This window comes from Colias croceus, chromosome 13 (genome assembly GCF_905220415.1).
Source record: "Colias croceus chromosome 13, ilColCroc2.1".
Lineage (NCBI taxonomy): Eukaryota > Metazoa > Arthropoda > Insecta > Lepidoptera > Pieridae > Colias > Colias croceus.
Window position 1 is genome coordinate 6,153,072 of NC_059549.1, and position 25,171 is coordinate 6,178,242.

Consider the following 25,171-nt stretch of genomic DNA (forward strand, 5'->3'; position numbering starts at 1 on the left):
CGCCTCCCGCCAAAATTTAACACTTACCTCACCCCGCACGGTCAGCCTGAAAATGGTCCGCATTTTTCTGCAAGGACGATACGCAACGAAGATTGACAATATTAATCAAATTGACTTAAAGTAATTTTATTATTTTGATTTGTGATTATCATATTTCGTAGAAAATGGTTAGACATTGTGCTGTTTACGGATGTATTTCATCAGAAAAACGCGAATTTTTTTTTTAGCTAGTCACCAATGTGCCAACCATAAAGCGTTAACACACACATTTGCAGTCTCTACAGTGTGACTGTCAAAACGATAATTTTGTATGGAGTGTCCGGGGTGTGGTCTAGCATGTCGTATCCAAGGTGTATTACACTTAGTGATAAAGGACAAGGACATGTTCAGTGTGAGCAACACGTTCAGCTCATATCAGCAGCTTGCCGTAACAACACTTGCCGCTATGTAGACCGGGGAAGGATTAACAATTTAATGCAAAATTATTGTCTAGCATGTCGTATCCAAGGTGTATTACTCTTGGTAATAAAAGACAAAGACACGTTCAGTGTGAGCAACACATTCGTTGGTACAGTATATGTGCACTTTAGCGAAGTGCCGAAATAACACTTGCCGTGTTGTCAAAGAGTATAAATAATAATAATTGAAAATATTTATTATAATCATTGATTTAAATGATTTATAAAGATATGTAGATGAGTACATATTATATCTTTGAATTTGATGTTAGAAGTAAATAGATATACACTAATGGCTGCGACAAAATCCATTCGTTGATTTCGTTTCAATTATGTATTACCTATTTAAAAAGTAACCTCTATTCTGTGCATAGGGATATATGGTATATATATCAAAATATACAAGCGCACATATAAAACCCAATACTTACAAAACGTACTTTCGTGGAAATTTTTTACATCGGACGTTTGTGTAATTTAGATTTTTATCCCTATTTAAATACACAAATTTTTGCACTTTTAATAAACATTTATTTACTTTTCTATTTCTTTGTCTATTTAGATGGCGATGCTATAAAAGCTCTGGAGTCGAGGCAAGGCGACAAACAAGCGCGGGACTTCGTGAAGAAACAGCGACAAAAGATGCCAAGTAAACAGTTCTTTTCATTGGGCTGAATAGATTTATACGCACAAGAAACACTGGATTTTTAGTACTGTACATAAATACAATGTTACGTAATGTAGCTTTATATGTAATTTAGTTGTGGTTGTGTAGATGCAATAATTTTGCCAATTTACTTGTAGGTAGGTTCGTAAATATTTACTTTGTTGAAATTGCGCGTGTATTTGTATGGAATAGTACTTTTCTGATTGTAGTGAAATTCTGAAGCAATATTTTGTGTGCTATTGTGATTTATTTGTATTATTTTCGGATAACCGGTCCTTTTTATGTAAACATGTTTTCAATTAAAAAAATGCTGTGAGCTGTCAATTTTTCGAAGAGTACATATGTAGTTAATTGTTTATTTTTTTTTATTAAAGAATATTGTCTACTAGCGGTCCGCCCCGGCTTCGCCCGTGGTACATGTTTACGTTTTCTCTCCATAAGAACCATCCTCGTACTTCAAGGAATAAAAAAAAAAAGAATTATCGAAATCGGTTCAGCCGTTCTCGAGTTATGCGCTTACCAACCCATTTTGCGATTCATTTTTATATTATAGATTATCATATCATAAATTACTTTGAAATAATACTTTTCATGATAAAATTCCTATTGCGTAACGAAGGTGCTTATTCCTAAGATAAAAAAGTACTAAATGTAATGTAGTCTTAACTAAATGTAATATATCTTGCAATAAAATCATGATTAAGTATATTAATTTATAAGACCATTAACATCGTGTAGCAAACACGTAGACTGACAGTTCATCATATTTTATAATAACTTGTTTCCTAAATTGAAACGTTTGGCATTTTTTTTGTATCTGTTCGCGAATCTCAAGCTAAATTGTATGAAAATAAAACTTTATTTATTTGTAATTCAAAGTGAGATTATAAGATATTATGCTATTTTGTGTCGAGTTTAGATCTCAAATTTATGAGTGTTTTTTTGGTCGGTTGCATTTCTCTTTAAAGAGACGATTATTTATTATTTCGACTTTAGACTTTTATATAATACCAATATGTAAATGGCTAAATTTTATCATACTGGGCTACATTATGTTATGGACAAAAAATAATTTAAAAAGTATACTTGCCAATTTTCTATATAGAATAAGAAATATTTTTAGAATATATAAAGCAATAAAAATTTTAAGTATACAAAGAATGGAATGAATAAAAAAATCAAAATAATGTCTGCCCAGTAAAATCCAAGTAGGTCTCTAGATCCTACTTAGAACTTAGTGTATTTGAACAATAGTTGCTTGTAATGTAAAATATATCTCATTGTAATTTCGAATAAAGAGATATAACCTATGTTTTATAAAAAAAATGCAAAGATTTGTAAAGTGTAGTGTGACTGGCTCTATTGATGGCTAGTCCGATAAATATTGAGAAAAATGTATCTGATTATATAGTTGTTGTTCTGTGATACACAATCGTGCCTTACATAATATTTATTTGTATGAATATTTATTGTAATATATTGTCATATTATTGCGCACGTTCAGCTTTTCTATATTAAAGATTGCCAGTTGCTAAATGGAATTTTTTAAAGATTTCTTTTTATATACATCGTTTCTGTTTCTTTATTTTAATAATATATTCTGTGTCATATTTTATTTATTCGTCAATAAAGCTGTATAAATGCAAATTGGTGCTATTATTTCTTATACATCTTTGTTACATATTATTTACCCGGATGATGCAGATTGGAAACCGTATCGTTGAATAAATTATTGGCTATTGAATAATAACAAATATTTGACATTACCGACTTGAGCGCCGTATTCATTTCTTTTAAAGGTCATCCACCGTTTTACTGATTCCTGTTAAAAATGACAAGAGAATTTGATATTACCAAATCGCTGTTGGTTATGACAAAATAAATAATTCATTCGTGCTTAAATTTTTTTTGCTCTCCTTTCTCATTCACGAAATATAAGTACAAAATTATACAGGTAAATGATAACCAGTAAAAAAACCTTTTGGTCGTTTCTTTATAGATTCTTGTTTTAACTCTTTTTTATACAATATCTTTAGAGCTTACTTTTAATCAGGACGCATAATTTAAAGCGACGAGAAGTCTAATGATATTTAAATATTCAAAAAGAAAACGATAGAAATTGACCGTATAATTTTAAGCTTGACGATTATGGTAATCCAATTGATAATTCGTTATTTCCGAATTAAAAGCAACCAATCTTACCAAAACCGTAACAAACAAATTGAACATTCAAACAACCCGTTAGTATGTATTTAAGTTATAAGAGCTATAAAGTACGGGTTGTTATGTACGTCAATATAAACTTATAGCAAATTAATTACAGACGCCAGGAGCTGACGAACTTTTCAAAGGTGTTATTACTTCGTGCATATAAAGCGATAATAACTGTTACGCTGCCCAGCATTTGATCTCACTCTGCATATTCGTTGTTGCACGACACGGGATTCACTATTTTAATAGCTGTATTTATATTTTTTTATTGCATTAGTGCATATGTATGTAGTTATGTACTATATAACAACTATCAAGTAACCTATAGATGGATGACACTTATTTGTAAATCATTTCAAAATATAAAATACGCATTGTCTAATTATAGGGATATGAATGATGATAATATATTATTAAACGTACATATTGCAACACCCGCAACGTTGTGGCAGGCCGCCTAGCTACGAGCTTATTAAATGAAGTGATAGAGCTGGAGCATGTCGCTTGTGTTAATTAATTATAGTTTGCTATAATCGCCTTATTTAAATTTAATAATCTCCAATTGAAAACCATAAATACCAAGAAACGTATCGCCCTGAACTTGTGAGTGACATGTATGTAAAATGTTATTAAGATGCAAATTTCTCATTAAATCTGAATGGAAACATTTCACGATTGATTAACACACAAAAGTACAGCATCAGCTTTATGAAGTAAATTTAAAAGTGGTTGCAAAAAATAACATTTCAACATCGACCTTCGTCACTCGGCCGCTTCATTCAAAATTAAAATCAAATTAATTAAAATGTCATCGAACAAAGGGCCAATTAGACGTGCCGGGCGTTGGTGGCGTGGAAACGTGGTACCGAATGTAACATCTGAGCGCACGGCGGCTCGTTTCATGTGCCCCCTCGCTTTGATCGCGCCGCGCCGACAATCCGCCTGACTACTTATCGGTTCAGATTTATTGTGAATCGGAGGCTGTGGGCCGCGGGGAATCGCACTCGGCACTACCCTACGCTACTCGTACACCGCTTACGATGCCTATTCATGCGGACTGTCACTGACAAAAGTGTTTCGCGCGTTAATTAGCCGCTTGCGGCTTATTTGTCTTGTTTTCATATCGAGTACCTTCCCTATATTATACAATGTTTGTGAGCAAAATTTGGACTTACAACTAATTCTGTTTGGATTTTTATACGTGTTTCGTAAGAGTAATATGTTTCTTTATCTTAGTAACATATTCGATCTTTTATAATGTCATGGTTTGGATTTGGATATTTTCCAATAAAAAAGCAAATAGCAAGAAAAATCCATTTTCCATATTTTACGAGTTCAATTTCAGAGTAACGGTACCTTTCTTTTAAAATTAGATTGTTTTGGTTGAATATCTAATCATTTATTTGAATCTTTATAATATGTACATGTTTTCAAATAATAAGTATAAGAAAGATAAATAATAAACATTTTACAACGTTATAATAGAAATACAAGAATACGAAACCATAAAAAGAAACACTATAAAACAGTGTCCAAGAGAAATAATCTTATGTAGATAAGTGTACATCTAAGCGTCACCGGGAATGACCAAAGCATTTTTTGCGGACATCAGCAACTCCGGTAGCGAGTCGATTGGAGAGCTTGTAAAAAGACTACCATTATTTCTTGCTCGGACGAAAGGTGACTAGCAATTTATTACTTGGTGCCATTGTTTGCGTATTGCTTCGTTACTTTTATACTATTTTGGCGGTCTGTCCTATCCATTTGTGAAATGGGGTCACTGTGTTCTGTGTACTCTAAGTGCAAAGAAAAAGAGCCGATTTTTTCTATTCAATTAACAAAACAAAAAGGTTAAATACTAAATCTTACTTGGCAGAAGAACATAACGTCGTTTTATTGCCTACAAGATATAAAAATATAACCATAATAAAATAAATGAAGCTTACAGTGTAAGCGAAGCTTTTTGTGGCATTATTTACTATCCGTAACAATTTAATAAGCAGCGATTAAAGAACGCATAAAAAGCCTGATAAGCTTTGTTATGGAAAATGAGTTGTATAATAGTCTTTTATATTAAATCGCTTTAAAAGGATCGTTCCGACTAACATAATGGGATTGAATAATAAGCCATAAAGATTTTGAATGTGCGTTCAATTCCGCCTTGTTTGTAAGAAGTAGCGCACATTTCTTTTAAGCGTTCTGATTTATTATACGGATAGTTAGATGTTGTATCGGGAGTCGATAAAATAAGTTTAATGAGAGCGGCTCGTATATCAGAGTCGGCATCATAAAGGTGGGTACCAACTGTCAAAGGGCTTATTGTGGCGGCTTGGCTTTATGATGGCATTTTTACAGGCAGGTACAAGCTTTGAACGCTTGCTGAGCCGCCCGCCAATTATATTCTACTTAACTGAATCCATATCATCTGTTTCGTGCGGAGGATAAATTGTACAGAGAATTTTACTACGATCACTTTGTGACAAAATACTTTGTAATATGTTTTTTTTTTTTATTAAATCCTATTTATTTTTGATGTGGTTGCTCTACGACTCTATATTTGGAGCTTGAGGTAGCCTAAGTGCCTTGGATACTTACATTTTGTAAAAGATTTAATATAATTGATATTATTTTCATTCTTAACAATTTTGTGTAAAAAATGAAAAAAAAGGACGATTTTATGTACTAGAAAAACAACTGGTGTAAACAATTATTATATATAGAACGTAATCATATTATACAGTTAAATTTACAAAAACGTACTTATTTCAACTCTTGACTTTTAAGTCTAGTTGAACTTTGAAGAATTCTGAGAAAAGCTTGAATCAACATCAGTTATTAACTAATGCTAAGCTAAGGGCAGCGAGGCCAGTTCTTCAAGGGAAAATATTAAAGAAGGTCACTTTACGAGGATTTAGATTTTACCTTTCCTAAAATTACGTAGATTGCTGTGTTCCGTTGTTTATTCTTATGAACATAGTTAAAGCACAATATCGTTTTAAATTTTGATATCGTACCGACTTGTATTTAAAAATTTTACTCATCAAAGTTAATCTCAATGGAGATTGTACCCAGGAATCCAAATGTAATTTTAACGAGCTAGCAACTAGAAAAAATATGCGTTCAATCATTATTTTTTTTTAAATATAGGCTTGGAATTTGTTAATGTAGAGCCTCCAGATAATGAGTCACTGTTAGTGGGATTACTTCTTTTTGCGGACTGATTTTAATGTAAACAATTTTTATTGCATATAGTATATCATTCATATCAGCTTAACATTAAATGGCATTTTTTCCTAACTGAATTTATTACCTCCTTCATCACAGTCAACATAATATATAATTAATTATATTGTGCGTAATAAACCGTTTATTTTTAAATTTCTTTTAACTCATAACAAAATATGGAAACCGCTTTTATGAAGCAATTAATTTATAAGCTATGGTAAGTAGATATGTTCATATTTTTGTAAGTGCCCATTAGATTAAAAAATATAAAAAATAATGAACGGTCAGGTACGCACCTGTTGTCGGAACGTTCGCAAAAAAGTAATAAAACTAAATAAGGTGCAAAATTATGTTCGGGAGATACACGTGTGTACATAGCGCAGCTAATTCGTGAGAGGGCGGAACAGTCCTTAGGCGCTAGTGTTGTGTTCTGTGCTGACATATCGATATCGATACCTACTTTTTGTTAATTGTGTAGATGGATAGACTTTAGCATATCAATAAACTATGCGAAGAGTTATTTTTATGAATCTATTCTGAGTAAGCTTTGCAAAGGTTATTGACTGCATTCAAGAATATCTGATTCTTTTATTTGAGATTTGTAGTAGTTTCTGGTTATCAGGGTAAGAATTCAGGATCAAATGAGTCTAAACTCTTAGAATATTTGCTAATGCGACTATTGAGCTTTATTCTAATATTTTTATCGATTATGCCACAAAATTGAAGACAGCCCTAATCTTTGTGAAGAAATGAATATGTTTAAGAATACTCCACTTTTCTATTATTGTTAAACGCTTTCTTATTATGTAATGTGCTTTGAAATTGAGTATGTAAAATATAGAAACAGTTACAAAAATTAAAAAGTTTTGTTTGTTAAAAGTTTACAGTTGAGGGAAAGCTCGTTGTAGGCAGTGTATATTGTAGGCAGTGAGCGCTACATCACTACGGGGCGCATTACCGCACCGTTTCGGCGCACGGAGGCTGTTGACAGGTGGGGGGTGCTGGGGTTGCGCGGGGAGGGGCGAGCCGGCGCGGCGCCCGCGCAGCTCGCGTGGCCCTCTCGCCTGAGTCACGCGCGCTCCGTAATGCTTGCATAATAATAATGACGGATGCCGATCGCGCGGCGGCCCCTTTGATCTACGGAGCGTTTGATCTCGCCGCCGACTGGTCCCGCCGCCCCTGCCGCATAAACGAGCCCGCCTGTTACCTTTATTCGGTCCGACGCCGCGTACGGAGCCGGCCCTTCGCCCTCGTTCTAAATAGAGGCTTTTGTAAACGGGGAGCTACCGTGAGCGCGCTGTGGCAGTGGTGTTTGCGCGGTCAGTATGGGGTGCGGTCGCCGCGGGCGCTCGCCGCGCTTCTCGAACCGTTCTTAGTGATGTTTCCGCGCCCTCAAGGTCGGTGCTGCCGGTGCTGGCTGACATGGACCCTATGTGTACGTTCATTATTTATTTTGTGCAATTTTACAGCGAGCTTCAGTGATCGTTCTGAGATTGTGTTGTTTGTTTTGATATAACGTTGTGTTCAGTCGATCCAGTGCTGAGCTTGGCGAGTGTATTGAAGTTTAATAACAACATTACGTAGTTTAGATTTTCAGTAAATATGTATATTTATAATATAGTTGCTCAATGTAGAGTTGCGCGAAGTGGAATTACATAAATGTTTATTTATTTAACTGCATAATTATGGCACGTGTTGATTTATTGTGATTGTTTGTTTTTATAGATCAAGTTAAAAATTTAGTAGGTTCTATTTATTAAATCTCGATACAATCAACTTTCAATTGGAAAAAGTAATTACTTGATACCGGAAAGTTGCTTGAACTGTTTAATGCTTTAATGTACCTACAGTTCTTTCAATAATCAAACTTAGATTGTATTACTTTTGTAAGCTTTTTCTAAAAACTTAGCTCGATAAATTGGATTCATTTTGTCATTTTTGTATTAAAAGCATATTAACATAACTTACTATTAATGTTAAGTTGAAGGAAATTATACTTTATAATAATCTACATTTAAAAAAATTATAAATTTAGATGCCTTTAAAAATGAACTGGTTTTTACATAAAAAAAATGTAAAGACTCTACCCGCTCTACATTGGGTAGAAACTTGACACTAAGGCCTATTTTAATTTAAACTTACTTTTACTAGTTTTTAAATATATGTAAAACGATATGAGTAGATTGTTTTGTATTAAATTGCTTAAACAAACACTTTAATTAAGCGTATATTTACGGTAGGTAATATAGTGTGTTTCAACTTCCTATTATTCAAATTAAATATTAATTCGGTATTCTAACAACAATCAACATATTGTTATAATTTTATCTTTGAAAGTGTCATTACTTACTACGTACTGTAAAATATAGGAAATGAGCTCTTTTTACCGACTTCAAAAAAAAGGAGGAGTTTATCAATTCGGGCGATATATTTTTTTTTGGTATACTTATATTTTTATTTTATAACGACGTTATGAAAAATATATTTTTTTTTATTAAAATTACCCCACTACATACATAGTAGAGGGTGTATATAGAAAGACACTAATTCTTTCTTCTAATAAACAGGTAATTAAAATAGTCTTTCCTTGCGTTTATGCGAGGAATGCCGCGCGGGTTCAACTAGTTACATTCAGAACTCTACAGAGTACTTAACACAATATTATATTGGTATTAATTCATGGAAAGAATGTTGATTGTATAATTAGTAGCGTGCACGTTGTTAACTTTATGTTTTATTTCTATTAGCGTTCTACAATAAATATAATTTATTGTCATTCGTACAAGAAGCGATGAATAATTATGCAGATATATTCAAAGACAATGGCGTCGTTGTGTCGGTAAACTAATAGGAAATATCTTTTATTTCAACAAAATATTTGCAGGCAAAAGTTCATATGTAAATAATCATAATTAATACGAAAGTACACAGTATATTTAAATTATCTTAAAATCAATATTTTTCTGCTACTACTGCTACTGTTGACGGCTTCGTCCACGTATTAGGCATTAGGATATCCTAGGTACATCTTTTTTGAGTCAATCTGCGTTTAATTTCATACATTCTATTTTCATTTAATTAAAATACGGCAAGTTCGATTGAGTGTTATATTTTATTTAATAATAATAAACAGCCTTTAGGATTTAGTTATGATATAAGTGGAAATGTACAAAACCTATAAACATTTTGATATAGGTAGGTAATGCATCAATATTTACAGATGTGGTGTTGAACAGATGCATGCTTTACGAAATAGGTTATGAATTGTTTTGATCATTTTGTCACTTATTATTATGATTTGTTACCTATTATTTAATTTTCGGTCTATTCTCTATAAGTCTATAGGGATTCCATGGTCTAGTTAATACTAGGTAGGTAGGTAGGTATAATTACCTACTGTATCTTCTATTCTATGGTAGATACTATACTATTTTATGGTTTAGTATTGACTTAGATATATGCCGTAGGTATATGCGATGTTCATCTTCATGTATTAGGAAGATTAAAAATAATCAACATGTTGACGCTGTTGACTGTTGTAGAGCAAGGATTGTAAGATAGAATAGTAACTGACCTAACCCGGAAAACCAATTGTAGGTCAGAAAATGAGTAGGTATTCAATCGAATACCTAGCTCGTGCTATTGAGGAAATGTGAATAGTTTATCTAGGTATATAAATATCTATATGTATATTTTGATTGTAGTTTTATATTCGCATATTTTTTCAAACTATGGTAGGTACATTAAATATTTTTTAAAAAGAGTTACTGCAAATAGCAATGCATTTATATGGATTTTTTTAAACTCTGAAGTCTGATAGTAGGTATGTTTATATGAGCGTCGTATGTTTGTTATGTAGCGTAGGTATGTTTATATCATGTAGGTAAAAACCACTGGTCAGATTATGTCAAAATTCTGGTATGATGATACACCAATTTATATTAGAGGTTACACCAGGCCGCTATACATATGTATCTGTGATACATCCAACCGAAGGATAAAAAAATAAATTCGCGAATTTGAGTTGACTTAGGATTCTGTGGATATGTTGATGTTTTCTAAATATGTAGTTTTTTTTTGTAAAATAAATAGTTGCGATATACGTATCAAAACTCATACAAAATGTTTTAGGTACTGCCTCTACCTCGAACGTACGCAGTACAAAATTATGTAGTCCACATGGAAAGCTAGTCTATAATAAAATATTAAGTATTATAAAAGGTACCTACCTTATTTTTGAGACTCATTATTAAAAATGTCACTGTAACTTGAGAGCATAATCTAAAATGAGGCGTGCAATAAAGGTGATCCGTATCTAAATGACGAATCTCTTAGCCTCTTTTTATTTTAAAATTCCCCTTAGGAATAAGAAATCAGACTTGTAAGAAGTCTTATAAATAGGTAAAGTAAATACCTACTTAGAATTCAAGAGGTTTTCAAGCACAAATAATTTGGTTTGCGCCTTTAGAAAAAAACGATTTCAGGGTGAAAAAAAGAGCGTCCATAACTTTATCTGTTGATTTTATATATGTATAGTATCTAGTTCAGCCTATTCAATTCATGTTTTATTCAAATATAAATAACTAAATGATGCAGGTTTGTTATTGCTGCATTAAATAAAGTAATTCAAATAGACTAGTTAGTAATAAATTTAACAGTAATCCTTTGTAATTAGCAGTGCAGAGTTGTTTATGGCGGTCATGCATCATGTACATGAGCTTTCTTTAATGTGGTTACAACAGGCAGAATACACGTGAAATATGTATCATCTCATTTACCTTCCAAATCTACAATAAATTTTAATAACTTGCTGATTCTATTTCTGTTAATTAATATACCTACTTATTCGATGCCAACTTATTTTATTTTATTATCTCTACTTATATTATAATCGTATAAACTATAACGTAATAACGTTAAACATCTAGTTTTTGTTTTATCTCCACACAACATCTAAGGATAAAACTGAAAAATTAAGATAATTTTTTTTATACGTATTTTTCCTGGGATAAAAAGTATCCTATTTTACGCCCAGGATAATAAGGTATAATAATTATACCAATTTTCATCGATATAGTTCTGTGGATTAAGGCACGTTATTTTCTATATATTTCCACTAATATCCCATAGATTAGTTTACAGGTATTACAAAGAAACGGCTTGCTCTATATTAAAATTTAACAAGAAAATCTTTGTAGAACTCAAATATTTGCAAAACCTAGTATAATTGATCAATATTGAGTGGCATATATTGAGATAAAGTTAGATTTGCATTTTATCGAGAGAGACTAGTTCCAGTAAAATTTTTGATGAGAAAAATTGATTTTGCTTTTATTTGTTTTAAACTTGACTTTTTATTTGCTAATCAAACATTATTTTCGAAAGTTTCTAAGTAGGTATGTAGTTTTAAATTTAAAACTATTAAATTTTAATTATGAATTAGTCAATCACTTGCAATGTTTCTGCAATAATAATTTCGTTCTATACTTGTTTATTATTTATTCAAGATATGGTAATTTCCGTTGACTTCTCTTATTTGCTGGTTCATAAAGGGTAATAACAAACAATAACAAATAATATATGCACACTCAAAGTAAACCAATTTCGCGATTCCCGAAGTTATTTAAATAGATCTACAAAGCGTTTGAAGACATCATACAGAGACAAACTAATGGCCGTTGTTTCGCAGAACTTCATTTCATTATTCTTGTTACCAAACCAACTACATATCGTATGAAGAAGAACTTTGATATAACCCAAGAGTTATCTAAAGCTGGTTCGTCTAAATTTCAGAAATTATTTGCTTGGTTTGGTTCGTCTAAAATTGAGAAATTATTTTCTTGTTGAAAAATGTTGCAGAAATGGGGATTCTTTTTCTACTGAGAGGAGACGTAGTTGCGTTGCTTAAGCTAGTACCTATTAAATTGTATTGCATATAAACAGTACATGAACAAATACTTCACATATTCATACAAACACATTAAATTTAAAATCTAAATTGTCGTTTCAATTTATTAACGAATGTACGTTGAATTTATGACGCAATCACGTTAACTTCACATCGATCGTTTTGCACGTAGTTTATGTTAACAAAATAACTATTTATTTGAAAGCAAAATGTGTAAAAGATATGGAATTTTACTATGTTTCAATTTTAAATGTAAATGTTACTCGCAATGGGGTCACTCTATATCAAATAATTTAGGAGTTGTTTCTTCGACTTCATAGTTAATGTCAATGCCTATTTTCTATACAATTATCTTTTATGTCCTATTATTAAATTAAATGTTATTATTGCTTGTATAATTACAGGTGCTGTTGTACGCTCCAAGTGACAGCGTCGCTCCACCGGATAGCTTGAGATTAGTTTGGCTCACTAATTCCTCTCTAACGTGCAATGATGGATCGCCAGCGGGGTATGTATCCCTTATGTTCTCTAACGTTTCTTTTGCATTTTTTAACAAATATAGAAATAATTAAAACGAAACTTTATACAGTAGTTACAGTAATTATTAATACAGGGTCTAAATTTAACGAGTTTTTCTGTTTTGCTTTTTTTAAATGCCTGCTTGTAATATTATGTAGGTATGTTTAAAAGATCTTTAAACATTTCGTATTTTAAGAATTATAGATTTATAATGAGCATGAAAGTTAAATTAAAAATGTGTTTTGTTTCCAGCTATTATATACGGCGTGGCACAAACAGTCATCACTGGGTGGTGTACTTGGAAGGTGGAGGATACTGTTGGGACACGAAGTCATGTGCAGCGCGTTGGAGACGTAGACCCGGGCTCATGTCTTCAACGCGATGGCCTCGAGCTCGCCGTGCCCCGGCTATTCTGTCAATGGACCCAGATGCAAACCCGTTATGGCATAACTCAAACCACGTGTTGTTACCCTACTGCTCAAGCGACATGTGGGCTGGAACAAGGATTAAAACGCAAAACGACTCATTTGCATTCACGGGACGTTTAATAGTTAAATATGTCCTTAATGAATTGTTACAATTTGGATTACGTGGTCGACTTTTACTAGTCGGATCGAGTGCTGGGGCAGCGGGAGTTATGTTCCATGCAGACGCTACAAGAAGAAGTCTTAGGACACATGGCGTTCGTGTGGCGGCTATCGCCGATTCTGGGTGGTTTCTCGATAGACCACCGAGAGCGAGACGGTCATTTTCCGTAGATGCAATAGCAAGACTTGGACATACTTTATGGCAAGGATCACCGCCATCGTCTTGTGTACGACAACACAGAGATAAACCGTGGCTCTGCTATTTTGGGTATCGCCTCTATCCACACATAAGGACACCATTGTTTGTATTTCAGTATTTATTTGATTCAGCGCAACTAACAGCGGAAGGTGTACGAGCCCCGCGTACAAGAGCGCAATGGGATGCCGTACATGAGACGGGGACTGCTCTCCGTGCCAGCCTTAAAGGCGTGCGAGCAACATTTGCTCCTGCGTGCATTGCGCACGGTGCTTTAGCGAGACCTGAGTGGCTGGCTATTAACGTGTCCGGTATTTCCCTTCCAAAAGCGATTAGTTGCTGGGAGCGTCGCTTGAGTAGTAGAAATAGAGGTGAAAAGACCAGATGTGCACCGCGCAGGCTCATCGAAAGATGCTCGTGGCCGCAGTGTAACGGCTCCTGTCCACGTTTGCGCGACCCGCGGACGGGTGAAGAAGTAGCATTAGCTGCTCTACTTCAAAGCTTCGGGTTAGATGTGAATGGAGCTGCGGCAGCCATGGGCTTAGACGCTCGAGCTTTATCAAGAATGAGTCGAGCTGAACTTTTGCCTTTATTGGCACCACATACGTGATATTTAATAGACTGTTTATGTGCATTTAGCACGAAGAATCTACCTCGTTTTTGTTGCAAGTACAATTATTATTAATGTTAGTTATTATTTATTGTAATGAGATGCTGCAGTATTTATATAAGTAAAGTGTAATAATTTATATTTGTTTTTATTAACCCAACCAAATAACCGAGGATATAAAATTAAAGAGTTAGCTGTGGTAAATATTTATTTACATTTAATATTATAATTCTCCTTATGTAAAGGGAATGTAGACTAGCATATGATTCCTACTACAAATAAGTTAAATTATCTCACTATTTCACACTGACCCTATGGTAATGGCAGTGACTCGATCTGTCAGCGGATATCTTCGATTAGTAACGATTTATACCAATTGACCCCGTAAACTGGGGGTTTTAAACTGATACCGAGTTTGTGGCGCAATCGGAAGCCAAGGGGAGCGATATATCAATGCTTTGGTGTGTGTGTATTTAAAATCTAAGAAAAGTCCACCGTGCCGCGACAAGTCGTGACGTCATAATTTGTTAGAGCGCTCTACGCTAATCTGTATCGACAAATCGACGACATCATTGGCCAGGAAGAAGTCCGTAGACACGATGTTAGCTTGATGCCTCCAGAGCGTTGCGAGTCGATGGGTAATATTTCTATTAACTGCGTCTGCATTTTCACGTAAGGAGCCTCTCAAGAAGAGGATGTCAAGTACAGTGGGTGTCGTTTGAGCCATCGCGGAGAACATTGGTGAACGGGCTGATGGCTGTGGAGAGGTACCTATTGCGCGATCTAAGTACTTCAAAAGTTCTGTAGGACTGTTTGTATTAGCCCACAAGTGAGGTAGAATTGGCCACAACCAGTTATTTTCTGAAACAAATTAAAAACAAACTTAATTAACTATTTTTTACTACGAATTTTGTTCGGCACAAGTATGTCTCGGAAACCAAATACAATCTCGATCAAACTTGGTAATTAATCGAAGTTTTAATGAAGAAAATGAGAAGTTTCGTTTTAATTAAGATATATCAGAACCTACGTTAACTATTGACCGTATAAATCCTGATAAAATGGAAAGAATTTGTCAAGAAGGCAGGGAATGACCGACATAATGTATTATCCCTATTTTCTACAAGCGTATACTTAATCACTAGTACATATATCTCGAGGTCAAGTTTCTCGCCACAGACTACCCTTGACCTGAGATAGTCGGTATACGCTGTATTTGTATCAATAATGAATAGAATTGCTATAAGATATTGTTTATTAGATTTTTTTTATAATTTTGGGATTAAAGAGGAAAATAAGTTAAAATATGTGAATAATAAAACACAATTAAGGGACGCCTACTAAATATGAATAGCAATTTTGTGAACAGATTTTTTGGCTTATAATATTATTTAATTAAGAGCCGGCCCGGAAACTATTAACAGCGTCACATGGATTTTCTTCATAAGTTTCATGATAATCGGATATTAGCAATAGTTTTTTGGAGAGATACAAAATTAATAAATCAAATGAATAAAAAAATCATGCCGTTTTGGGTAATAAACGGTTTATCAAATTTTTATATAAAATATTGCTATATTGTGTAATAACTATTGTGTACCTACTATGAAAATAGCTATAAACTTACCTGCTACAATAGTATTATCTACATAGCTGAAGATTAAACGCTTATCGTTATCAATAAGAGTTTGCAATGTGGGGCCCCTAGTACCGGCCCCAGTATGGTACTGAGTCGCTGTAGCGATGTGGGGCCCCAACTCTCTATGCATTAGTTCGAGCAAACCCGCGTGAACTGATCTAATTGGAGCCCCATTTGGGTCGTAGAAACCCACTGGGAAATGATGAGCGTCTAGGAACACTACCTGGAATATTTATGACGTAAAGTGAATATTGTCCTGAAAAATGTATGGAATCGATATTTTTGCTTCATAGGTTATTTATGACATTGTTAAGCTTCGGATGAAACTTTTTAAATCCAAATTTGAATGATTAAATAAAGAAAATTAGGTGTAAATTCGGAATAATAAAAATTCGGTGTAATAAAATAGGCCCTTAAAAAGTAATGTTAAGCTGTTACAAATATCTCTACATTATTTATTTTCTCATAATATTAAAAACAAAGTAGTTGGGGTAAATTACGAATAGGCTTACCTCTTTTGTTAAGTCTAAGAAGGCTTTTATTTCTCGTAAGAGAGGTAAAAGTGGACGGACTCGAATTAAGTTATGGTTAAGCCAGTACCTGTAAATTAAAAAAAAAAAAATGTATTAATTAAATATTAACTTTTGATTCTAATTAATCATCAATTTAAATTTATAGGAAAATAGTTCCTAATATTGTTTTGACTTTTGATTGGCTTTATCACCTGTTTATTAGCAGAACAATTAATTATTATTAAGTCAGTGTACTAATTGGATGTTATGAAACTATATCCATCGCTTTATCATAATTAATAATAGTGTCTAATATCGTAATATGTAATTCACGTAGTTATATTTTTCAGCGAATAGTTATGTGAATTACATATCTATAGAATTCCGCTTGTGTAACGTAGACGTAATAATATTAAATTTCTCTTGTAATAAAATTATTATATATCTAGTTGGTAGTTGATAGAAATACCTGTATAGTGTATAGGTAATGAAGAATTCCTCTACAGTTGTGTACAACTAACTGTTCGACGTAAAATTTAATCAGATTTTAGTGTATCATTTATATTCTACTGTTAATCCTTTGAAACCGAATTATGAGATCCCCAAAACTAGATAAAGCTAATAATAATTAGTAGTGATAAATTCTTAATCTTTTATTAATCCCAAATAATTACCAGTTATTAAAAAAAACATAAACATTGTTGATTGAGAGACATTGAATAAATAATAATTGTCTCTGATATTTTTGATAAATAAATAATAAATAAGTATGTATTGCATATTTACATATGCCATATGTATATCTTGTTACGTTAAAAACATTGATTACTTTAAGTTATTAACTTATTAGTCAATTGCGAACCGTATTAAATATTTAATTTATTTAGGTACGATATTTTGCATTGTTTATTGATATAGATATGTACCTATTGTGTTTTTGTTATTTGTTTCACCTAGGCGCTTCTGCTCGTTATTAAATTTTATTCAATTTGGCACATAATTTGAATCTCAATATTGACGAAACAAGCAAGACTGAATTTCTCATACCATTAACACCTAAGTAATAAGGATACGTATTATTAAAACTGGATAGAACTCGTTCAAACGTAAGAATTATGACCTAGTTGACTATTGAAGACATGAAGTATATATAAATGATCTTTATACTTATATTTAAACCAATGGACGAAATTAAGCGCAAGTCTAATTAATATTATGTTATCTTTTTTATACAAACAATGATATTGTGTTCCTCTAAATATGCCGGGCGAAGCGAAGCGTGACCACCGCCTGACCGCGATTCGTGTAATATCGGTTTGCGAGTTTCGAATATGACTATTGCATAATGAGATACACTTTTCACACTTCATTGTTTTAACGCAAATTGAATATTAAAATGTCGTAATTTTGAGCGGTGGTTTTGGTAATTTATATGAGAAAACCTTCTCATTTCTAAAAGATGATTTGTTTGAAAGGTGTGTTTTTTTGTGAAATGTTGATCGAAATGACTTCGGCTAAGAAGGACATGTTTGTCAACAATTTTCATGTAGCGCACTAGTTTTATTATGTCTGTCTTTGAAATAAATGTCTCTAAACCTAGGTATTTCATCTCACGATTTTATAGTGCATCTGATAGAGCCTTTTTTTTCGGATTTATGTTTGCCTGAATTTTTCATTCTAATAAAAACAAATTCATGCAATCAATCAATAAGCAATAGATTCAAAGATTATAATAGAACTTTTAAGTGCATGAAATTTGAACAATGCTTGACAAATGTTAGGTTTTTTATATGACTCTAATTGGAGGATACGAATTATCTAAACAATATAACATCGAACCTATCCTTTCAATTTTCACTGGTATAGCTCTATATTAATTAAATCTGTTATTTTTTTTCCTGTCATTCGTGTGTATATTGAAAATTTTTACACAGCAGTTACAATTCCATTCGATTATTTAGGTACTAGACAAATAACATTATTTGTCTGTCTCTGAAAATATTGTTCTAATGATACGGTTCGCAGGTAAACAAGCTATAAATTATAGAGTAGAACAAACACTTACCTATCTTCAAGTCGCGGATAGAAGTCGTAGTACGCGATTCTGAAATCGAAGTATCTGATGCCGTAAACAAGCTGTGCCCATATAGACCGGTCTTGGCAGAGCACGAAGCTGTCTCTGGAGACTGTACTTATCTCTGTTTCGAAGCGCCAAGCGCCCGCGTTATGTGTGCCGGCGATCGCTAGCTCACCAATGCGGAGTTTATTTATCTTGTCTCTGAAAAAATTGAAACGTTTTCCATTTAGATTCGCAAGGACTTCAGGGTACTTTGATGTCTTAAATTAGTATTGATTAAAGTTTGGGAGAGTTAGATGACCTATATAATAGTTCTGTCTTTTCTGCACACTGGATTATTCCAGAATTAATATACTGCTGTAAGTCATCACGGTTATTCCTCAGATTACCTTGTACGACTTTTTTGTGAGGAAATAAGTGCAAAATGTCTCTGAAGCGGTTATGGGTAAATTGATTAAATAATATTATGGTTTATAAAAATTTCAAGCTATCTTGTGTTTAACACAAATTACAAATGTAATGTAAGTACAACATTGCTCCAATAATAATAAATTAATAGTAAGTACATAATACATATACTAAAAGATGGTGTAAGTACAACTAAAGACAAATCATATTGCACATTAATGTATTGTTTTTCAAGTTAATCATATTAGAGGCAACGAACTTGTAAGGAAATACGTAGGCAGGAAAGTAACGAGACACTACATAAACCGATCTTCTGATTAAAGAGTGAATGATATTTTATCTTTGTCTCGTTCAATCGTTCATTTCCCTTGTGCATTGTGTTTAAAAAGTATGACAATTTTTGTCATGCTGAGTCCAAATGTGTGAGATTGACGTTTATGTAATGATGATGAACAATTTATTACCGGAAGTAAACTTTTTGACACTTTTGTTGTGAGATTTCTATTTTTCACTCATTTTCATTTTCGCTTATAAATATAATATGTAAACTATGTTATAATAACACTAACACTACTAGCTAATGAGACTTTCAAACACTGCGATTGAGTAGCTAACTACAACACAATTTACACTATATGCACGTATATTATGTTGTGTGGCTGTATTTCCATTATAAACGTATCAATAACAGCGTGAATATGAAAGCAAATTAGATTCCGCTAATTGCTTGATTATGTTACGATAACAATTCTATTGAAAATGTATTATATTATACGATGTTTGTGTTGGGCTTGATCCTTTTATAGATTTTGAATCGGAGCATCTTCGATAATCAAATTATAAGATGACTTATTAAAATACAAAAAGAAAAATTATAGGTCATCATTGTACTACTAAAATAACTAATTATTATTACTTACTACTAAAAAAATCTAATAATGATACGAACCCATAATCTTCCATCCAAGTAGGCTGTATTTTCAAACAATTAAAAGTAGTTATATACTGGTCACCAGCCCCAACCCAGGGCCATAAGCAGTGGGGTCCTCGTAGACCTCCACCTGATTGCCAACCAGCTGGTAAGTCAGGCTCGCCCAAAGATATGTTTGTTACTATGTGACCGTAGATGGTTTCTATTGGGAACACTGCGAGCGCGTTGTCCCATGATGTTGGCCTGCTATCGAAAAGACCGATCTGTGGAGGGATTATCTTAACCTATAGTTTAAATTTTAAAACTCTCATTAACTTATTGTATCTAGTACGTTTATAATGTATTTCCAACTTAGTTAACCATCGGTCGTTGACTATTGGTTCTTCTAATCTTCTAACAATGCAAAACAAAAATAATATTCTGAAAACAATAAAACGATTAAGATTATGCGATGGTCCGAAACTAAGGTCCGGAAGGTATCTATATAGATACCGTCATAATGTATGAAGACATATTTAATTTGCAACTGATTTATTAGGGCTATTTGATAAGGATTGGTTAGACTTATAGAACTGTATAATATATTGTACGAAACATGGAAGATACGGTTTATCAAGAAAATGTTTTATCAGATTTCAGATTTGGTAGATATTGCACCATTGAACATTGGTAACAATCCACAGTTCAGATTCTCTATTATTATGAAATTTGATTTCCTTTCAAGTTATCTAAATATTAGTTATTTACCTCTGTTTTCATTATAAATAATGTGAATGAATTGTTATCGTATAGTGTCCATTGATATGCAATTTTATCGTATTATCAGAACATTATTTTGTAACAAATGCAAATCGTTGACTCTGATTAATTGTCCATTTATATTAAAGGTTAAATGAAAGAGAAAATTTAAAACGACGGCCATCCTTTTGTTCATATGCATGGTCTCGATTAAAATTAAATAAAGTGGTTTTGAATAAGGTCTGTTGATTTCGCTATTAGATAATTAAAATCTCTACAAAGAGGGAAAGGTGAAGACATTTTTCATATTTTCTATTAAATTATGTGACATTATATACCAAATAAATTTTTTAAGTAAAAAAAAACTACCTATATGCAAAAATATTGTTTTAAGTTTCAAACTCTCCCCTATAAATCCTAGATTAATTCTTCCAACTTATTCTCTGTCAATGTGTTAATTTGTGTATAATTTTTTCGTAAACTATAACCGTAATAACCCAAGGATAATTTATTCAGATTTATTCTTACCTGATTAGGGAAGTTAGCGCAGGAACTGAAGTCCCAGTTAAGTTCGATAGCGTCAAGTAGATTTCGTCCGACGCCCAAACGAATAGCTGGCGAATGAACCGTGGCCCATACTTTTCCACAAATCGATTTCTCAATTATTAGTTTTTCCGCAGCTAAAACGAATACCACTATTAGAAGAATTATTATTCACATCGAAACTACGGAAAGTAAACTTCGAGTTTTGAAATTATATCTGCAGAGTAAAATTTAATTTGGGTTATACTAATTGAAAGCTCAGGATCGTGTTATTAAAGGATAAGTGTACGCAATTAAAGTAGCTACTAGAACATGCATAATACCACCACCTGGAAATAATTAGATTGTGTTAAATCGTCGGAAACGTGTGAAAGGAACTGCTGAACTTACTTCGCTCTACAAACATCTACTTATGTTTTTAATTTGGATAATCATAATCGTATATCCTGCACTATAACTTGGAATTAATAATATTGTGAACAATTTATTACTTTTTTCTTTCCTAAACATACTTTGCTACAGAATTATAATATACGAAGCGATAACTAGTAATCACCTAGGTATATATATTGTATAAATCATCGTAGACGTAAATAAGCCAACATAATTACTAATAACCTTTACATCGATTCATATCGCCAAGATCGCGTGCGTGGAAGTAATCTTCAATAGTTGAACATCATTTCCTCAGGAAGACTATATAAATTACATGCAAGTCTATGAAATTTTTTTGCGAGTACATTATTTACTTATGCATCTATAGATTGTATTATAAATTAATTTTATCACACAAACGTTGTATAGTAATTAGTAAACATTGATATGAGCGAAATGGTGGTGTTTAATAAACACAAACACTCCATTTAAATATAAAATGGCGAGTAAGTGATATATTGCAGCGGTTATTTAGTAATTTGTGGTAATTAATGGGCTAATGTGCGGCGGTTTCTGTTTTATATTTGCAGCGAACGTGTGATATTTTTGTGAAAATTTAACTAATATTGGTGCTCTATTTAATTAAATTTTTAAAAGGAACAATGTTAATAAATTTAAAAACTATGTAACCGAATAATTTAGTCATTTTTGCTCTATATTGATTGGGGTATGTTAATTATTAGTTAGACAAGTATTTACAACTTTAGTCCTACACTTCAAAGTCCCTTTAATAGACAAGAGCTAATCAAGAGGTCGGAGCCTATTGATCATGCATGTGACCCTTATTTACATATTATTCCGTCACCAAATAATTTCCCGCCTCTACTACGTACATACACGTTTCAGAATCCGCATAATTCGATTCGATTTTATCGTCGTTTCCAATGATGGCGTCCGGTATGGAAGGAAGGATACTGCAAGTTAAAATTATTATGTAGGAACATTGTTACAATTTTTTAATTAGCAAAATTCTTGAAAATTTATCTTTTTGCTTAAAAAAAATTATAAGTAGTTAACTATAATTATAATAATGGTGTCTCATAATCCAACGGTTAATAAATATGTCGTTAAGATAAAATATAATGTAATAATAATGAAATTATATAAGAATTTCTATGAGGGTAGGGCAATCATAAAACAAGTAGGTAAGTAGGTAATGTAGTAACGTGGAAGCCGAAATATTGTATTGTATGAAGAAATATAATTAATAGTATTTATTTTTCGGGTTTAATGAAATAAATATTCCCACAAAACTCGTAAATGTGCACAAGTTTGTTTGTTTTTTTTTCTTTGCATTTACCTTGAAAAATATCGGTCATTGCATTCATTAATAGTTTAAGTATTTATTGGTATGCAAACAGAGTTAATTCACCTAATTATTACGTAACATGTGACATAACTTGCGAAAGACAGTCTAACCGCGTAGGTACAACTCCTTTAACGGCTCCAAATTATGTAAGAACAAGGAACTCCGTGACACAATAATGACCACTTCTTGTAAGCGATATTATCAACTCATAAGAAACGATTATCACTATGAATTATTATTTTTACTATTCTTCTATAAAATATACTTTTTAATATTTGGATAAAAATGCAAAATGGTCATTCACAAACTGGCATTTAAATTTTTCATGTTTAAAATTAGAACATTATTTTTTTTAAAGAAATATTGGCATTAAAAAAATAACCAAAGATTAAATTTTTTACTCATTTTTTTTAATTTTTATATAGATTTAAGTACCTAATCAAATTAATTTTAGTTATCAATTATCTCTAAAAGATTTTTTGTATGATAGAAATTGGAAATTAAAAATAAGAAATTGTTTGTTTTATTTGCTGTGTATGATTTTAGCTCATTGTTTAATAAATAATACATTTTAATTTCATTTAATTTTAAATAGGTAAGTTAGGTCATATTTTGAGCTATCGCTATTTGGTTAGCCGTTAGATGATAAGTAGATGTAGTCTGCGGAAAAAATATAAATTTATAGTAACACTTACTATCTAGATTTATATAATATTATGGTCTAATTAATTTTCTTCAAATATAAATTAATTCAATCAAATATCCTTTGAAAAACTGTTTACACATTTTGAAATAGGTCTTTGCATCTTAAGTAAATAAAACACTGATATCCATAGGTCAGGATCATCCTTGTCATAATAATATAATTAAAACACACAACAATTAATTGATACAGTTACAAGTAATATAACAATGCACTGCAAATAAACAAAACATTAAAAAAATAACAAACATATTTGTTATTGTACTCACGTCCTATAGAAGCCCCGAGCGCGGTAGCAGCCAGGAAGGCCACAGAGACCCAAGAAACGGCCATCTCAAGCGGTGGCTCCCGCGCCACTAAATCGTATTAGCAGTTAGTACTGCCCCGTAGATTTGGCATTCTTTCGCAACAATTGACTGGCGCAAACGCCGCAATCAAATCGACGCATCCTGCTCGCATCTGGGGTGACCAGATGTGATTATCAAATTTCCCGGCACAAGGATTAATCTGTTGCTGCATGTTTGTTGGTGTGTTGTCAAGATTTCGAAGACTTATTAGCTATATGTTTGTTCTTTTTATTTAATTAATATAAGTTAATTAAGTATTAATGATTAACTAAGTAGGCAGATGTAATAATATTGTAACTTAACATACTATAACTAATAATAAAAAGAACTGGCGAAAACTGAATTTTGTTTTATTAAACGAATCTCAAACCATAATCAGCGTAGGAAAAATGTTTCCCTAACCAAATTTTATTTTGAATAAAATAATTTACGCTATGCATAATGCATTGCAAATTCCAAACGGACGTTGCAAATGTAGCTCGACATCTGGCAACCCCACTCGCATCGCATGATAATATGATTGAGCTGTATCAAATACTTTCTACGTTACTCAATGGACGTCGCTTTATGTGAATGGTTATGTAAAACGATGAGTAACGATGTGCCGGCTTCCGTCACATCCTCAGTTCCGATCTAGTATAATATGTATAGTCTATGGTTCCAATGTTAGGAGAGCACGCGACTAGCTCCGACCAGACACACGTGTAGCCCCAGGATGTGACTTATCACATGTGATCGTTCATCTCTTCGATTTACTACGCAGCTATTGGGTACCTACTACAAATGTCGTAATTCTTAAATGGTGGTTTGATTTATGTCCTCAGCTGGATGCTGGATGGAAGCAAGGATTGAACAGAGAAAGCGAAATATAACTATTTTGATTAACTTTCTTTCGATCCGATAATCTCTGAATCTTATATAAAACGTAAACTCGAATCGAACGAAATGAAAAAGGAACTCTTCGAAGTTCTAGTTAAAGTTGATGACAAAACGATACAAAATAAAAAAAATGTATTTCCGGATGCATTTCATATTATGGTACCATGCTATGATGATATTTCTTTAAATGTTAGATTACATTGAAATCTTTATTTATTATTTATTTATTTAAATACTTTATTATACTGCCAGCAAAAAATTACAAAAAG

General features: G+C 32.5%; 3 protein-coding genes across 9 annotated transcripts in view; 2 read left to right on the forward strand and 1 right to left on the reverse strand.

The window, feature by feature from the left end:
* Positions 1–1,593, forward strand: part of LOC123697013 (protein unc-13 homolog 4B) — a 34,908-nt gene extending 33,315 nt beyond the window's left edge. For all 6 annotated transcript variants that reach the window (XM_045643425.1, XM_045643426.1, XM_045643427.1 and 3 more), the window contains one exon: positions 1,021–1,593. In XM_045643425.1, coding sequence (XP_045499381.1) covers positions 1,021–1,133 — 113 coding nt within the window. In that variant the 3' untranslated portion in view covers positions 1,134–1,593. The remainder of the gene's footprint in view (positions 1–1,020) is intronic.
* Positions 1,594–7,637: 6,044 nt separating this feature from the next.
* On the forward strand, positions 7,638–14,497 carry LOC123696719 (palmitoleoyl-protein carboxylesterase NOTUM). Its single transcript, XM_045643077.1, has 3 exons — positions 7,638–7,996; positions 12,874–12,977; positions 13,241–14,497. The coding sequence occupies exons 1-3, from the start codon at positions 7,664–7,666 to the stop codon at positions 14,379–14,381; spliced, it is 1,578 nt and encodes a 525-aa protein (XP_045499033.1). The 5' UTR covers positions 7,638–7,663; the 3' UTR covers positions 14,382–14,497.
* A 79-nt stretch (positions 14,498–14,576) lies between these two features.
* On the reverse strand, positions 14,577–24,079 carry LOC123696720. 2 transcript variants are annotated; one of them, XM_045643078.1, is made up of 8 exons: positions 23,946–24,079; positions 22,498–22,578; positions 21,215–21,366; positions 19,967–20,211; positions 18,598–18,810; positions 16,533–16,620; positions 16,009–16,243; positions 14,577–15,242 (listed from the first exon to the last, which is right to left on the reverse strand). In XM_045643078.1, exons 1-8 carry the CDS (start codon positions 24,007–24,009, stop codon positions 14,899–14,901), a joined length of 1,422 nt encoding a protein of 473 aa, XP_045499034.1. In that variant the 5' UTR covers positions 24,010–24,079; the 3' UTR covers positions 14,577–14,898. The 2 variants fall into 2 exon arrangements, with proteins under 2 accessions (XP_045499034.1, XP_045499035.1); XM_045643079.1 differs by lacking the exon at positions 22,498–22,578 and having other exon boundaries at positions 23,946–24,070.
* Between the last annotated feature and the right edge of the window lie 1,092 nt (positions 24,080–25,171).

Coding starts and splice junctions, on each gene's coding strand:
- LOC123696719 (XM_045643077.1), top strand. CDS start 7,664: ATGACGGATGCCGATCGCGCGGCGGCCCCTTTGATCTACGGAGCGTTT. Junction 7,997..12,873: donor GGCTGACATGGACCCTATGT/GTACGTTCATTA, acceptor GTATAATTACAG/GTGCTGTTGTACGCTCCAAG. Junction 12,978..13,240: donor AATGATGGATCGCCAGCGGG/GTATGTATCCCT, acceptor TTTTGTTTCCAG/CTATTATATACGGCGTGGCA.
- LOC123696720 (XM_045643078.1), bottom strand. CDS start 24,009: ATGGCCGTTTCTTGGGTCTCTGTGGCCTTCCTGGCTGCTACCGCGCTC. Junction 21,367..22,497: donor GCGGATTCTGAAACGTGTAT/GTACGTAGTAGA, acceptor TATTCGTTTTAG/CTGCGGAAAAACTAATAATT. Junction 16,244..16,532: donor TCTTAGACTTAACAAAAGAG/GTAAGCCTATTC, acceptor TAAATATTCCAG/GTAGTGTTCCTAGACGCTCA.